Raw genomic sequence first — 16,301 nt, 5'->3', positions numbered from 1 at the left:
AGTTATGTGGTGAAAGTGTTAACCTTATCTGATTCTTGTTGTCTGAACCACTTATATTTGTAAAACTCTGCAGCCTTTCTGATTGGTTGCTAGTCAATGGCTGTAAGAGTTCAGTTTCGAGTTGTATACATTTTTCTTTATCCTTTTTTCCATCATGCCAGATATATAGACAGGCATACTAAGTTTATATAAATTATTTTATTTTTTAATAAAAGTAAGTATCTTTTAATAAAAGTAAGTATCTTAAGCTCTAAAGGTCTCAGCACTAACAAGAACAAAGAAATGGGAACCAAACTTCTAAGACAAAAGAATAACTGAAGAACTACATTTATTGCTAATGAGACTAGTGCAGGTCTAGTGCTTGTGCAGCGCGTAAGTTTAGTCACTATTCATTTTCGTGGTGGCTGTCTTCCCCTCCTCCTCCAGTTTCAAGCAGCTTTCTATCCAGGTTGTCAATATTTCTCTTGTTCTGGGGGCTTGAAAACTAGCAATAGTATTCCAGGAGAGCACTATAAGCTTTTACTAGAGAAGAAAATTAATTTCCCATGACCTACTCATGTTCAGCTTGTTCTCCATCAGGACCTTTCAGGTCCCATTTTGGCTACTTAGCCAACCCATCCCCACACTCCTTCTAACCTAGGTGCAGAACTTTACATTTGCTGAATTTCATGATTTTACTGTTGGCCTATTTCTCTAGCTTGCCAAGGTCCATTTGAATGGCAGCCCTGCCCTCCAGTATATCAAGTGGATACTGCAAAAAAGTACTTTAATCAAAAGTCAGGTAGGAAACAAGATATAGATCTTAATACCTCAGGAAAATGCTAAACCAAACAAACACAAGTGCAGGCATTTCCTACAGGTACAGTCCATGCAGCTGCCTTTAACATCCCCTGGTCCTGGCAAATCCTTTTTTGTCAGCTAGCCAAATGCCCTCATAATGATTCTTTTTCTCTAACAGTACTCCTCTTAAAATAGTCTTTCTCCAGTAAGGTATATAAAGAAAATGTCAGAAATCAAAATGGAGAACAGTAAGAAGAATGGCAACAAGCAGATCAAAAGCAACAGAATGAGAACATAATTCAAAACTGTTTTTAGAGTCTCTCTTTGGGTCAGGGATGGTCTTGCACTGTGTCTGCAGCAGACCATGCAGATTGGAGTTCTGATGCCTGCTAGGTCTCTCAATACACCTTCTATACAGAGAATAATAAAATAAAACAAGAAAAAAAAAGGTGCATATATGGAAAGAAATAAGATAAGCAAGAAAGGTATATGAAAGAAGGGGAAAATGAAAGGACTTGAGTAAAGCCTGGTCAGCAAAATTGCTGGTAACATGGAGCTGAAAGTGTAGTTGCTCCGTGCATCCATGCTGTCAGGCAGTAGAAAAAGGCTCTGATCTATTAGTTTTTATAACAGACAGATCTTGGCAAGAAGTATAATCACCTCAGGATACCTGTAGATTTGTAGAGGCCAACCGAGTATATCTCAGGCAGCGGCCAAACAAGGAGGGCAAGGGGCATGGTTCTTATTCCTTAGTTTTCTCTTCCTCTCTCCTAATGTAAATCATCCTGTCTTATCTAAGAGAAGTAATTTATGGTCAGCCTGCTGGCTGGTCAGCTTCATGCCTCTCATAAATTAGATAGTCAGACACATGTGGGTCAAGTTTGGAAATGCAATGCATGTCTTCAAAGGAGGGATGGATTCTTCCCGATCCTTCCTTACCTTTGGTTGTTCTTACACATCCCAATTTATTCCCTTTACTAATTTATGTTCCTCTTTCTGCCCCCTTTCCATTGCCTGTATCTTTCTTCTTTTTCTTCAGTGAACATGACAGCTATACTAGAATAATATAAGGAATTAGATTACTTCTTTGCCTTATCTTTTGTTTATCTCACATCCTAGATACGGAATAAAGGACTATGTTTCTCTTCCTGGTCTTTCCTCCTTTGTTCTCTCTACGTAGGCACATATTTCATGCTGAGATGAACTGCAAAGAAAATTGTCTGGACACCAAAGCTCATTATGTTCTATTGCAGCTGAACACCAGTAAATAACTCTACTAAAATTCTCAAGAAAGATTTTATTTAATCTCAGCTAGGGCTAGATCTCTGGGCCATAATAGTACTTGCTGTGCAGATCTGCTGTACAGGTCTGAGATATTTTTTTTTTCCCTTCTTAAGATCAGGTCTGTAGTTAATACTGCTGTTCAATGTAATTATACCAAAAGAAGCATTCGTGAGGATGATATCATGCCATCCAAAGAAGTTTATTTTGTTCTGGCATAAAGTGTTTTCAGTTAAGTTATTGATATAACTCTGTTATCAAAGGTGGCTTTTTGTTTGTTTGTTTAGTTCTTTAGTTTCTTTGTTCATTTTAACGTGTAGTTCCCATACGTGTCTATTGGTTGATACAGTCAAGAGAAAGAAAAAATGGAGTTGGGAGAAGACAGTGGTATGGGGTATTCTCCTTCTGGCATTGTCAGCACCAGGGTAGAAGTAAGTAGTATTGAAAATGTATCTAATTCAATACTTTCTCTACTGTGGGAGGTGATGATTCCACTAAAAAGCTTCAGCAAAAGTTGGTCCATCTAGCTGGAAGGGAAGCATGACGGGGTATCTGGCACAGAAGATTTTCTAGTCAGTTAATGGGAACACATCCAGTACAATCCCCTTTTGAGTATGATCAGGCCAGGCTTTAAAGGTTATTTGACCATTCTCATTTTGTTAGAACCTTGTATAGTAGAGAATTTGTCTTTGAGATGCAGAGATATCAACTAAGGTGCAGAAAAAGAGATACCATCTTCACTTTCAAAACCTTCATTATGATCTTACAGTAATCACTTCTTATTCTGTATCACTGTAATATTAAAACAGCCTTGCGGCCAGCAGCCTGATTTAGTATTACAGCAGCCAGACAGAATCTAATATGGGAAAAAAGGGGAGAAGTGAGAGCCCTGAGTTCAGTGAATCTTTGTAACTGCTGTCAGATCCACTGGACTAGACTGTTGACAAACAGCACAGGGAGAGCTGAAGAAAGATCCCTGGTAGATCTGAGAGCCAAAAATCAGCTAAACACCTCTGAGAAGTTTAGAAGCTTGTTGCTTGTTTGGCTCATTTCCACCTGCCTTTCCCCATTTCTCTGCAGCAGAAAGAATGTTGGAGGGTGCGTACTCTGGCTGGCAGGCTGTTGGAGGAGACTCTGGCCTCAAATTACACAGCATGAGAGCTCTGTGCATAAAATTAGCAGCAAAGTTCTGTGTATTAGGCGCCAGGGAAAAATGTCACATTCAGCAGAACTCAGAGGCGAGAGGTGGAACGGAACGAACTGGAACAGGACGTCAATCCCCCTCCACTTCTGACTGGGTTGCAGCAGACTTATCTGAGGGTGTCCTAACCAGCTAGCTTGGAATAAAATTGTTTAGATAGGAATTGTATTTTATGTCTTAATAATAAGATAGTTTGAATTTTTTTCATCCTTTTTCCCGCTTGCTCTTTCTCCTTTTATCTCAAAATGTCTTCTTTGTGTCTTTTCACAAGGAAATCCCTCTTTACTCATGAAGATGTATTATTGACATACAGTTTTCTGCCCTCTTTTCCACGCTTCTGTGGTCTGATTCCCAGTGAGAAACACTCTGTGGTGGCATTACATTCAAATTTTATAGTGGATTCCACAAGCTGTTTGTAGTGAAGTCTGGAAAATTAAGTAAAGGACTGGCAGAGAGGGCAAAGGCACTATAGCGGAGAGACACAGCTATTCAAGGGCTGGATTCTTCAGATACTAACTTAGTAGCAGATATGTCATTCAGAAAAAACTATTACAGAAAAGGTCACAGCTAAGGGTGTGTTTTGGCTCCTTCCTTACATCATAAAAACAGGAAAATCCTTGCTGTGCCAGTCCTAGGTTGCCCTGAAGCACATGTGTTGGAGACTGCATTGCCATCTGTATGTAGAGATGAATTGCCAAGAGACATAAGTGTACACTTGCCTGATTGTTTGGAGATGTACATGTACACATACACATTCACTCTGTAGTCAGAATGTGTTTTCATAAGACAGAGTTATCTGGCAGCAATGCTGGTTTGATGCATCCTTCCCCATTTGTTCTCTATATTGATGTCTGTACTGTGAGCTGGGCTTGGAAATTGTTCTGTGGTTTAAAAAGAGTTTTAACAGCTGGATCAGTCAGCTGATGTATTTTGCAGCACAGCCTCATATGTGCCTTCCTGTGGTGCAGGAAAGAGCAGGATTATGTGTGGACAGGGAATATAATAAGATACATCACTGTGTGATCACAGCTTCGAAGTCCCCCATTACTTTTGTTGGCCTCAAATTATTGAAGCAATCCACAACTAGGGTGATGCATTCCCAGATTAGATAGCATTCTTGGACAGAAAGCTATTCTTCATTTAATTTTCTTGTTCTCCTTTTCAGTAGTAGGGCAGGCCCATTGGCTTCTGCTGTTTAAGATATGTGATAGTTTAGCAACTGCATTCTTTTGTAATGGATTGGGAATAAGTTCTAAGGCCTGGCATCAGAGCATACATTACCAGCATATTTTTATTTTCTTATATTTTCGATTTGAACTGTAGGCGATTTTGAGTGCAGGTGGGTTGCTAAGGATGATATATGTAATTTATCACTTTTCACCTGACTTTCCCAGAGAGTTATTGCTCTATTGAGCCTTTTTCTTTCCTCACTATCTCCCTATTAAAAAATAAAAAAAAAAAAGTTATATTGTCAATCCCATTTTGCAGATGGCAATGTTGAGGAATTAAGGAATCACATAGCATGCCAGTGGCTGACCTGAACATAGTTAATTGAGAGCTCTCTTATTTAGACCCAGCTTTATGTTACATGGCAGGTTTCTGCCTGTTGAGGTGTGAGGCACACAAACTTCGCACTAGAAATGGACAGACTGGCAGCTGGTTTGCGATCAGATTACTTATTTGTACAGTTACTGCTGGACCCAGTCTGCAGGTTTATCTTTCAAGGAATAAAGGCTGAGTTAATGGCAGCAGGTGAGGCAGCAGGTGAGGCAGGCTGTAAGTGTACACTATGAGGAATACTGGCAGAGCAGAACTTTGAAATTCACAGCATTCTGATGTTTATTTCCTCTACATTTTCCACTCGCCTTTCTATCTTAATCTCTAATCCCCTTGCACCCCCAGTTTTATTAGGGGATATTGTCCCAGTTTATGAATCATTAGTAAATGAGCCTTAAACTCTCTGTAATAAGCAAACTGGATATGTCTGCACCAGAAAATTGTGCTTCCTTGACTATATCAGTGTTGCTAAAGTAGTACAACTCCCCTAGGGTAAAGACAATTATACCAGTGTAAAAGTGCATATCCAAATATAACTGAGTCCCTAATGGGAAGGCACCTCTATACCAGTAATAACTAGGTCCATAGTAAGGCACAGTTTTATATTCCTAGCCTTAGGAACCTGAGGTGACCAAATCAGGAATGTAGCTACTTTATGATTCATGTATAGTCCAAGGAGACAGATAAAACCTTTAGAGGTGGAGTTGGCCCACTTGAGGTCTGATTTACTGACCAGAGGTGCTGGTCTCTCTTCATTGTCTATTCAGAGAACTTCCACTTAACTAAAAGCACTTATCTAAGGTTTCTAAATTAAGTCAGAGGAATTTGTTCACAGGATTTCATCAAATGGATGGGGAAATTATTAGGAACAGTGTAGGATGGTTTGAATGTCGCTCTGCACAAATTTTAGCAAATCCTAACCCTGTTTTGAGATTTGGGAAAGTTCAGTGAAAAAAAAGTTTGAGTAATTTTGACAGGTCTTTGAACCTGTGAAACAGATGAAGCAGAATTTTCTTTGCCTTGAATAGCAATAACTGTGACTGACAGATTTCTGACTATCTAGAGATTAGGAGTCTAAACCACAGAGAATCTCCTGCCACAAAGGGTCACTGCTGCTGTGCACTTGGAAATATGTTTTAGGGTTTTGGAGGAATGGTTGTAGGCATACAATTCTCTAAGAGGTTCTCAAATGGAGCCATTCTGCTTCTGTGTCTGCAATAGCTGGTTACCAGGCTTTGAAGCTGGTAGTTAGCTATTCTATATTGGTCCACCTCCAGCTCACAACTATCATACACAGTAGCAGTGACAGTGTCTGCCCTCTTTTTTCCTTCTTTGCCTCTTTTATCCTGGAAATCATATGCTAGCTGGTTAAAGAAATGTTCTGTTGCTCTCTCCGAGCTTCCATTTCTCTAACTTATCCTAGTCTTGGGCATGAGTATCCAACTGAGCTCTGCAAGAGCAAAAAACCCCATTGCTCATCAAGAAATTACTATTGTTATGGTAAGACTTACTCAAATTCTTTTTATTTCAAGTGGTCATGCTATATCCAAGAGAAATGTTGCATCTTTTTAAATATTTATAGTAAAGGCAGAGTTGTTTTCCATAGAGAGGAAGACCACAATATTGCGTGTGATACTGCTCTGCATAAGAAAAGCCGTGAAGATCTGGCTATAGCACTCTGAACTAACAACACCAAGAATGATAATGTTGAGTGCAAGTAGCTGAGAAAGACTAAACAAAAACCTCATTTTGGGGGGGTTCTTTTTTTGTCTTGAAATACTCATTCCTTCATGAGTGGTTTTATTCAAACAATTAAGGTGCAAAGAAGAGATTTAGTTGTAGGATTTAATTTGATATTCCAAGGAAAATTCAGTTTAAAAAGAAGGCTACTGTTTCTTTAGTTTTTGGCTCTGCAAAACCCATTCATGTTGAGTACTAATTTATTATATAAATGACATGATTACATTCACTGTCAGGGAAGAGTGGTAGATGCTGACCTTTAAATTTTTTTTCAGTTCAGGATAGATTGTGTAGTTGTGTTTATGTCAGCAGCGCATGATCATAGTCCTTTTCTGCAAATTCCTACCAGTTACTTTTCACCCCTAACAAGCAGTCACAGAAACTGCATCCAGCTTTAAATCAAGGCAAATTTTCGAAGTTCTACTTATCCATAATCCCGTGCTTTTTTTCCCCTCCCAACTCAAAGTGTGACAGGGAGAGTATCTGTGCACTCAGCTAATATGGTTTGAGCCATTACCTGGTGAAGAATATAAAAACAATCAGATCAACTTATCATCTCTTTGTTTCTTTTCAAGTTCAGAAAGATAGGACAACTTCAACAACATTTTTGTTTGGTTTGGTTTGGTTTATGATGGGTTTGTTTTCATCTGTCTTCAAAGCATATACTCAAGAAAGAGAATCTTGTTACTTGCCACTGTACCAGCTATCTCTTAAGGATTTTGTAACACTACCTGCAAAAGAACATTGACAATTACAAGGCAGACATGAGTAGCTTATTTTATGTAACTTTTATTAAAAAGTTTTGCAGAGACATAATTCAATATTAATGTGCTAACATGATATGGAGTTTAAGCATGACTGTATTTGAAAATATTGTGAATGTATATCGAAGCCTTCTGTAAAGCTGATGGTAGACATAAAAGCAAAATCTGTATAGGTGTGTAATATGAATGGAAAACGGAATATAACTCCAAATCACTTTTTCCCAAATCAGTGTGATCAGTTACAGCTCAGCATTAGGCAACCACAGAAGAAAAGACATTCAACAGCTAATGCTGCATGTACTACAGAAACAAATATTCCACATATCCTCTGAAAACAGTAGGTTAATGAAAGTGTTGTGCAAGCCAACTCTGCTGCTTGTGTTTCTGTTTGATATTCAGCTCCCTTGCAGTGTTAAGTGCAATATACTTTCATTTACAGATTATTACGTGATGAGACCAGACATCTTTTAGCAATATTATTCTTGTTCATTTTATTCAGTTACTTAACAAATTCACTCTGTGACTAGTGATTGAATGTAATTATGCAGTACTTTTCTAGGAATGGGTACATCAGACAGAAGTTATTTTTCTAGAGCTTAGTGGTGTGCACAGTCAAAATTATACAGTAGCTGCTGCTCTAGTAGACGTGGTATGTATTGCTGTCATCAGAATTGATTCAGCTGAGGAATTTTATTATGTTCCTTTGATTAGTGGTTCATGTATCTTTAGTGATTTGGAACTACCTCCCCATATTCCATGTTTGTTCTGGGTGTTTGGTTATAGGTAATAAACTTGGACTTCCAAGGTGTTTATGTATCCTTATAGAATTATATTCTAACAACATGTACATCAGACAGAAGACCACAATTCCACAGTTCACAGGCATGCACAGCCAAAATAATATAGTAGGTGCTGAACTGGGAAAAAATATGTAATTATGTCAGCACAAGCTCGTAATTCAGTCATTTGAGGATTTTCTTAGTAGTCTCCCATAATTAATTAATTAATTAGTATTTCTTGCACCTGGATGCCTATTTTCTCTTACACATGGATAAATCAGCTATCCAGTCTTCTGAGGTGGTAATCTGCCTTTTGTTCAGAAAACAAGATCTTTGACATGTTTTAGTTCAGAACAAGAAAATATTTGCAGAATCAGGAACTTTCACAGCAAGTTTACCATTATTCTATCAGAACAGTGTTATTACTGGTTACAATCTCTAGTAAACAGAAGTGCGATCGAAGAACTTCAATCAATTTATGTCTTTTACTCAGCCTACAGCAAAGCAGTTGCATAGACAATTTATCTATGAGGTTGTCTATCAACCTGTTCTTTGAAAACCATGTCTTGGAAAGAGAAATAAACACTGGGAAAGTATTTTTGCACTGTCTCTTAACAGATGTATCTGCATCATATCTAGGTTATCTTCCAAGAGATTTGAAAAGATTAGGATATCCTTTTTATGATTTTCTTGTCAAAACTATGATATCCATCTAATACGAATAGTGATCTTAAAAGCATCACTCCCACCTTTTGCTCTTCTGTTAAAGTTTACCTGGTTCTTGTGCCTTCCATAATCTTTTTGCACACCAGGAGGGCCCCTCTGAATTTTAATGAGTTCATATATACTGATCTTGTGATTAAGAGTTCTGGTGAAGATGATCTTTTATTATTTCTTTCCGAATGTCAAGAGAAAGCAAGAAGATTGCAGTTAGAAAACTTTGTTATGGTCACACTCATTCAAGGCAAAGGAAAGAGAATAATGAGTCTGCCTTCAGGTTACATGAGAACTGACCATTTAGCAGGCCTCATCAAGAAAATGAAAAACACAGCGGAGTGTGAAGATCTAGGGAGATACTTATATAAAACATCACCATCTTAAAACTACTCTGCTAAATCTTCATGGATAGCACAGAGTAGCAAATCACTCAGAAAATACAGTACAGAATTTTGTGACTTCTGTTCTCTTTGATCAAGAGACACTGTACTCCCTCTCAAATTCTGTAATGCCTTCCATTCTCCACAGGAAAAAGATGGGTGAAGAATTTACTTCATTAAAATGCAGTAAAATGAAGTTTACTCTTAAGTCTGATGATTACAATTGTCAATAGAATTTTATGGTGAAGGATGCTGGTTGACTTTTGCTCCATTCAGATAAGATTTTTTTTTTGGTGCTTGACAGCAGAAGGATTAGAAGGAATGAAACATGTACCAAACATGAAAACGGAAGAGAGTTAAAGACGGAAATGTGGAGACAAAGATACTGCACATGACAGCTTTTTGACTAAAGTGGATGAGATATGCTGCAACTTATCCGCAGTGTTAGGAAATGATGGTTTCCTTGTCACTTTATTCCTTTTATATTCTTCTTGAAAGACTTTCAACTGATGTTACACAAGTGCTATATCACTACCCTTTGAGTACAGGGCAGAGCAGTTAGGATTCTCCTTGGGTGAGCCACCTTGTCTTTGGGGGTGGCAAATGTGGATTGTTTGGAGCATATGAAACTGAGAAGATCTCTGCTCTTTGAAGGACTCATGTTTTACTTGTACTGTTACATCCTTCAGAACTAACTTCCTAACCTCCTGTACCTGGTTTCCTGGTATCCATGTGATTGACAATGTTGAATTTCCTGACCATCCTTTCTGTTCCCTAATGAAAATTTATTCTTTAGCTCCAACTCCTGGCTTTTGGTCCATGGAAGGGAGGATCCTTGGGAATCACAAAGGCTTAAGAAGGGATCAGAGGTATTCATCCTAGCTTACAAGCATTGTTAGTGTAGATGTGTATTTGGAGTCATTACAGCTGGGGTAAACAGAATTTGATGAGTCCACTCATACTGGCTTTCTGGAGGCAAATATTTCTCTGCAGGGGCAGACAATGGCTCACAGTTTCTGCTTTTTGTTGGACTTTTGGTTTCTCAACTGTGGCAGTTTCGATACATGACAGACATCACAAAACAGCCTTTCTTTATGACTTTTTTTTTTAGTACTTCCTCAATTTCTTGGGGGTGGGGAAGTACAGAAGAAACTGACACTGAAACATCGGAAAAAAAGATCTCTGAGGCCTTGCAGAGGAGTCTTGATTCACACAGGGAGAAATGCTTTGACCAGGCTCATCCCATTCAGTCAAGAACTGCCTAAGAAGCAGAGGAACAGAGCTTAGCCATCTGGATTTAGGAAGCTGAAAAGCATGTCTCTTCCCCGACAGCTGCGAGAAAAGAGGTAATATGTCTGTCCCTCCTCCCACAAGCCTCCATGTAACTGCTACGATCTGTGCATTTAATTTTGATGGTTCTAACAGGCTGCTTCTTATCATAGCTTCCAGACTATTAGGTTTCTTAGCGTGGAGCAGAACATTTGTTAAGTTGGAGTGGATTTTCTTTCATCTTTTCTGGGCAATATTCACCACGTAGGACAATAGTGAGTCGTTGTCCTCTATAGCTGCCAACAGATTCCCTCTCGCTTTTTTTTTTTGTTTGTTATCAGTGTTTGTGATATGACTAGTTGTATTTCTTGATCTCCATAACCACATCCCACTTCACAGTAAGTGGTGGTATTTAGGGTATTGTGGGTGGTGCTGATTCATGCTATTCTCCTCCTAGAACAAGTGATTGCAAGACTTTACATCATTACTTCAGCCCTTCTGATAGGCTACACTTCGTGGAAACCCCTGCTTGGGATATTCTTATAGCAGAATAAATTAAGCCAACTGCTGTGTTTTTTTTGTAGGATCATAAAAATGTAACATTACTTCAGCTTGGCATTCCTTAGTGGATCCTTTTTGCAGTTTCTTTTTCTCTCTGTCTTATTCTTGATCCTTTTTACTTGAATGTTAATATAAGTAGCACTCTAACATGACATAAGATTGAAGCAAAGGTGAATGTCTTCTGTTTGTCAAAGATATTGTGCCAAGGAGGAGGTCCCTGAGGAAAACGCATCTGCCAATCCATGCTGTTTTATTGCATGGACAATACAGACAAGAAATGTGAGAGCCTGGTCATATGGCTTCTCTTTTGGTGTTCCTTCAGGGATCCTCCCTTCTCTTTTCCTTCAAATGCAACCTGTTCATATTCACTTTTAAGAATCTGAAAAGCTCATTCTAACACTGTCCACTTTCATGTGTTCCTCCATGCACTTTTGATGTTTTCAAACTTGTATCTTTGTGCTTCTTTCAGGTTATCTGTTGTGGCTGGAAAGTCTACTTGTAAATATTTGCTAGGCTATTCCTTCTTTCTCCAAAACAACTTTAAGGTCTACCTTACTGTGAAGTTTACAAGAAAACTTGGCAACATTTTGACAGCTGGTGCAGGAACCATTAGTTATGATATAGAACAATATTATATCTTTGTTTCTTTGCTTTTTTCTGTTTGTGTTTATCCTTCTGTTGTTTCTTATTTTATATTTACAAACTACATCGTATGCATTTTACACATAAAATATAACATTTGTACGAATTGCCTTTATGCTGTCAGTTTCTACAGCATGTAACACAACAAGCTCTTTTCTCAGATCTGTTTCCTATTCCCTAATGTAATACAGTAATAGTAACAGCATAAATCACGGTATATAAAAAGCTTCTTAAGAATAAGAAATAGTACTACCAAGTTGTAATTGTAAGCCTACTAGATGCTGTAGGAAGGATTAAGAATGCATAAATGGTTGATCACATATATCAGGAAAGGCTTACCAGCTCAAACTTTTGTTTTGTAGTCCTGCTACTCTAGCAAGCCCAGCAGCAGTAGGGCTGTTTTTCAGGCTCATTGAGTTCCCACAAAGGTTGCTGACTTGTGCTGAATTTACAGAACTCAGCATCCCACAAAGGAAGAGAAGGACACCATGGGTTTCTCTTGGTTTTGACACTAGAAACGTGATGTTGCCACCTAATCTTTGTTATGTATGGCATAGATATCTCCAAAGGCTAACAGTATGAGTAACTTAAATCTTTTGGTTTTGCTTCACAGTGATTTTGACCAGCTTCCAGATGATGTACCTGTTTCAGCCAATATTGCAGATATAGAAGAAAAGAAAGGCTTTACTAATTATTATGTAAGAAAGGAGACTTATCTTGCCTTTATATGCTCTCATCTGTAACTGGTTTGGTTGTGGAAAGCAAGATGCAGTTAAATTGGTGTAGCTGCTTTTTGTAACGAGTAGTTCCATGCTGAAAGCTTCTCAGTGCTTAACTTTTCAGAAATGGAGGTTAGTCTATCACAAACTTAGTCTAAACATTTATTTTACTTGGTGAAACCTGACAGAGGTTTCCTCTAATATTGCTTGGTTTCTAAATTCTTAACTAACTTCTGATTTATTTCCTGTTAGAGTGCTATAAGCTTGGTGAAGAGAGTGGGAAAGGGAATTCAAAGAGGGTAGCTTAATTTTTCTATGGTACTGTCAAGTTAGGATGTTGCCATTTCCACAAAAGGTAGTGTGTCTTTGATATCATATTTAGATCTTACAATGAGTCATCTAAAAGCACACAGGAAGGGAATAGAAGGGAAAAGCAATATGAGATTTTCTGAAGAGGGGCTTTGGATGAACCCAGCTCAGTCCAGCTTCTACAGACTATGCTTCTTTTGCTGGAGACTTTGCTCATAAAAGCTTCCCACTGAAGTATGCAGGTTTTATTTTGGAATGTAGCGAAGTTTTGTTACTCTGCCTTTATGTTTCCAAAGGATATGGCTGCAACATGAATAAGAGTTCAGTGCCTGGAAATCAGGGGCTACTTTAGGGCAAAACAATTTTGGTGAGAGATAACAAATACTATCAGAGTTGGAGGGAGATCATTAGAAGTGAAATGACTAAGTTTTTTTTTTTATTTTTATTATTATTAATATGGTTTTACTTTTGGTCAGATTACATTGACCATAATTTCTAAAATTGTGTACTTAAAAGTCAAAGAGAAGTATGAATGCTTTCTTGTCTGAAAATCAGCTCATTTAGACTTTTGTCTATAGATATGGATGTTCAAAGCATCCTACTATACAAAATATTGGCTTTAATTCTTTAGTGTCTTCATTCTATTTCAAATGGCAGTATTTATATTTACCTCCTTAATACGTTTTGCTCCTCTCTGAGGGAAGGTATGTAAGCACGAAGTAACATCTAGTCATTCCAGGTTTTCTTTTAAGATCAGGTGATAGAAAGCAGCCACAGGGACATGATCCATGGGAAAGCTGGACCCATACATATACCACACTGTCTGGTGCTAACTTGTTATTTTCTAGTACTTGACTGTGCAGATGCTTAACTGAAGCATTGCTTTTCATGTTGCCCCTAAAATAACATTCCCACCACTGGAGCACTGCCTAGTGTATGCCTCATTTTTTTCTTGTAAGTATTTATAAGTCTGAATGTCAGCCTGAGTCCCCCTTCTCTGTTTCAGTTGTTTGTCATTGAAGTAAAGATTAAAAGTGGTGGCAGATACCTGATTTTCCGACGCTATCGTCAGTTCTATGCCCTGCACACCAAACTAGAGGAGAGATATGGGGCAGAGAGCAAAAACAGCCCTTTTACCTGCACACTCCCCATATTGCCAGGTAAGCTGCAAGTACCAAATCTGTGTGATTAGTAGCTTTGTCAGTCCCAGGCCGTCCTTAAGAGGAGTGCATTGTATGGAAGTACACAGGATTTCTAGCTGTGACAGGAATTAGTTCCCAGCAGTGGAAGGTGGAGAAGTCAAGCTTCACATGTGGTAAAATTCATTTAGAACGCTAAAATCCTTCAGATAATACCTATTTTCTTGGAGATCCTACTTTCTTTTGATTGCTTCATTTCTGTGACAGCCTCTTATTTTTTCTTTAATAACTTTCACTGGTTTAATGTTTTCTAGGGAAGGTTTATGTTGGGGCCAAAAAAGAAATTGCAGAGAACAGGATTCCTATCCTAAATGTCTACATGAAGGTAAAGCTTCCTTCCTGGGGGTAGAGATTGCACTGAGCACTGTAGAAAACTACCCCTTGCAATCAGCTGAGAGACACATTACTGATGTAGCCCTGGGTATCTGCTTCTCTCTGTACCATTTTTCTGGAAGACACAGTGTCTGCACTGTGGGACAATCTGCAGTCCTAGTCGCCAGATTGTTCAGACTGTAGGGATCTGCTGGAGTACAGCGTTCACAAACGCTGACTCCTTGCCTTCATATCTGGATAGATAGCCTTACAAACAAACAAAACCAAGATGTATGAGGAAATGGTGAATCTTAGAATGTTGCATGAATACGGGGTTAAGTAAGCGTGGAATACGGAGTTTGGCAAGTGCACGTAGGAGACTAGTAAAGCGGGATGGACTTCTGAATATACCTGCTCCCCGGTGAAGACAGCCAGCAACATCAAGGAGAGAAATTTTTTGTGTGCAGGTTAACTGAAACCCTGATGTTAAATCAGTAATGGTATGAAGCAAAGGTCAAGTCTTCCAGTACTTAAGGCTGCCCTCTTTCCACAGTCATTCATGTTCTGAAGGGAAACGCCAGGAATAATTTACTCCTGCAGTAAATCAGGCGCACAAAGAGTGAAGCGATACATTGGCCAACTCCAAGAGTAAACAGGAGAAACTGTCAGCTGTTCAGCCTTGTCCTGCTGAGTGAGAAGGGAGAGGAGGGAGATTTCTGGCAGTAATGAATATCCTTCATGATCCTGTAGGTCAGAGATGCATATTTGGTACTTGTAAATAAATAGAGAATTGATCTTTCCCACTGTTATTACTCTGTTTCCTACTTGCTCTTGGCACAGAACCTACTCTGCCTACCCGCTTGGGTGTTGATGGATGAAGAGGTACGGCTGTTCTTCTACCACTCAGATTTTGATAGTGAACAGGTGCCTAGAAGACTGAGACGGCTTCGCCCACGGACACGCCGTGTGTAAGCGATTGACGTGTTTTTTTTTTCAGCATTGCTTGATGTAAGAGATGCTGTCCAGTTTTGTGCGAAAAGAGAGCTGACAATCACCACTGTGTTTCCTGAGTGAATCCATGAAATCCTAATATGAGCATCTCTGGGGGAGAGTGAAAATATGCTATTTCTTGCTTACGAAAATCTAAAATTTTTAAAGCATAGCTGGTATTTGCATCAAAAGGAAAATTCAAAATTGAGAAATTGTAGACTGCTTTTTTAAAAAAATGCTCTTTAACTCTATCTGTTGATAATCCTTGAATGGTAATATCTGTTATAATCTGAAGAATATACAGGCCAAATTTAAGGACACGGGCTTGCACCACTAAAGTCAACATGAGTTTTGGCACTGAATCAATGAGATGTTTCAGACACTAAATGAAACTGAATATTTAATTTGTTCCTATCCTTTGTCTAAACAGGGGCCTATCCTACATACCAGCACTGGCACCTCTTTGCTAAGCAGATATTTTACTTCATTACCCTTCAGAGAAATTAACTCTCCTTTCAGCACATCAAAGATGGACATGATTCCTTTTCACTTATCACAAGCTGTGCAAAACCTGCATGTGTGTGTGCATTCCTGGATGTATATGTGATGGCAGATTTTGAACAGAGTGCCATAAATGCTAGAAACAGAATTGCCCAGAAGGTAGAGTAAAGGGACTGAGCAATGCTGTGGAAGAGGCATACTGGCTGTATTGAAAATTGCATCTGTTCTCAGCAGCAGACATCATCAGATTGCTGCTGCTCTGCACTGAAACAGAGAACTAGGGCAATGCTGTTGCATCTATATCTATTTACTTCAATGCTGCACACACTCATGCAGTGATCCTCCAGTGATCTGCGGCTTGCCTGCCTTGTATATAATGAAAACGTGAATGCTGTACTGATCATGTAGTATTTCTGATGACTAGAAAGACAAATATACCTCCGTGTTGTCTCCTTTGTCTTCAGTAAAAGCATTTCACCCGAACTGCCTGTTTTGGACCGGGTGGCAACTCCTCGGGCTGAGGTGAGTACTCTGCACAACCTGTCACAGGAGAGGAGAGAAAATTCTGTTTTGCTCTGGTATCTCTTTGATCAAGATGTC

The 16,301-nt window shown here is 38.8% G+C and overlaps 1 protein-coding gene across 5 annotated transcripts in view; it reads left to right on the top strand.

Moving 5' to 3' along the window:
- The window catches only part of NCF4 (neutrophil cytosolic factor 4), a 36,696-nt gene that overhangs the window by 13,471 nt on the left and 6,924 nt on the right, over positions 1 to 16,301 (top strand). For 4 of the 5 annotated variants that reach the window (XM_066996675.1, XM_048048230.2, XM_048048231.2 and 1 more), the window contains 5 exons: positions 12,285 to 12,369; positions 13,706 to 13,859; positions 14,153 to 14,223; positions 15,051 to 15,178; positions 16,166 to 16,223. In XM_066996675.1, coding sequence (XP_066852776.1) covers positions 12,285 to 12,369; positions 13,706 to 13,859; positions 14,153 to 14,223; positions 15,051 to 15,178; positions 16,166 to 16,223 — 496 coding nt within the window. Of the gene's footprint in view, positions 1 to 9,884; positions 10,546 to 12,284; positions 12,370 to 13,705; positions 13,860 to 14,152; positions 14,224 to 15,050; positions 15,179 to 16,165; positions 16,224 to 16,301 lie in introns of those variants that run through there. The other variant, XM_013181072.3, reaches the window with a different exon arrangement.

Source organism: Anser cygnoides, chromosome 1, assembly GCF_040182565.1.
Source record: "Anser cygnoides isolate HZ-2024a breed goose chromosome 1, Taihu_goose_T2T_genome, whole genome shotgun sequence".
In the NCBI taxonomy this organism is placed as follows: domain Eukaryota; kingdom Metazoa; phylum Chordata; class Aves; order Anseriformes; family Anatidae; genus Anser; species Anser cygnoides.
This window is presented reverse-complemented; position numbering and strand designations above follow the sequence as displayed.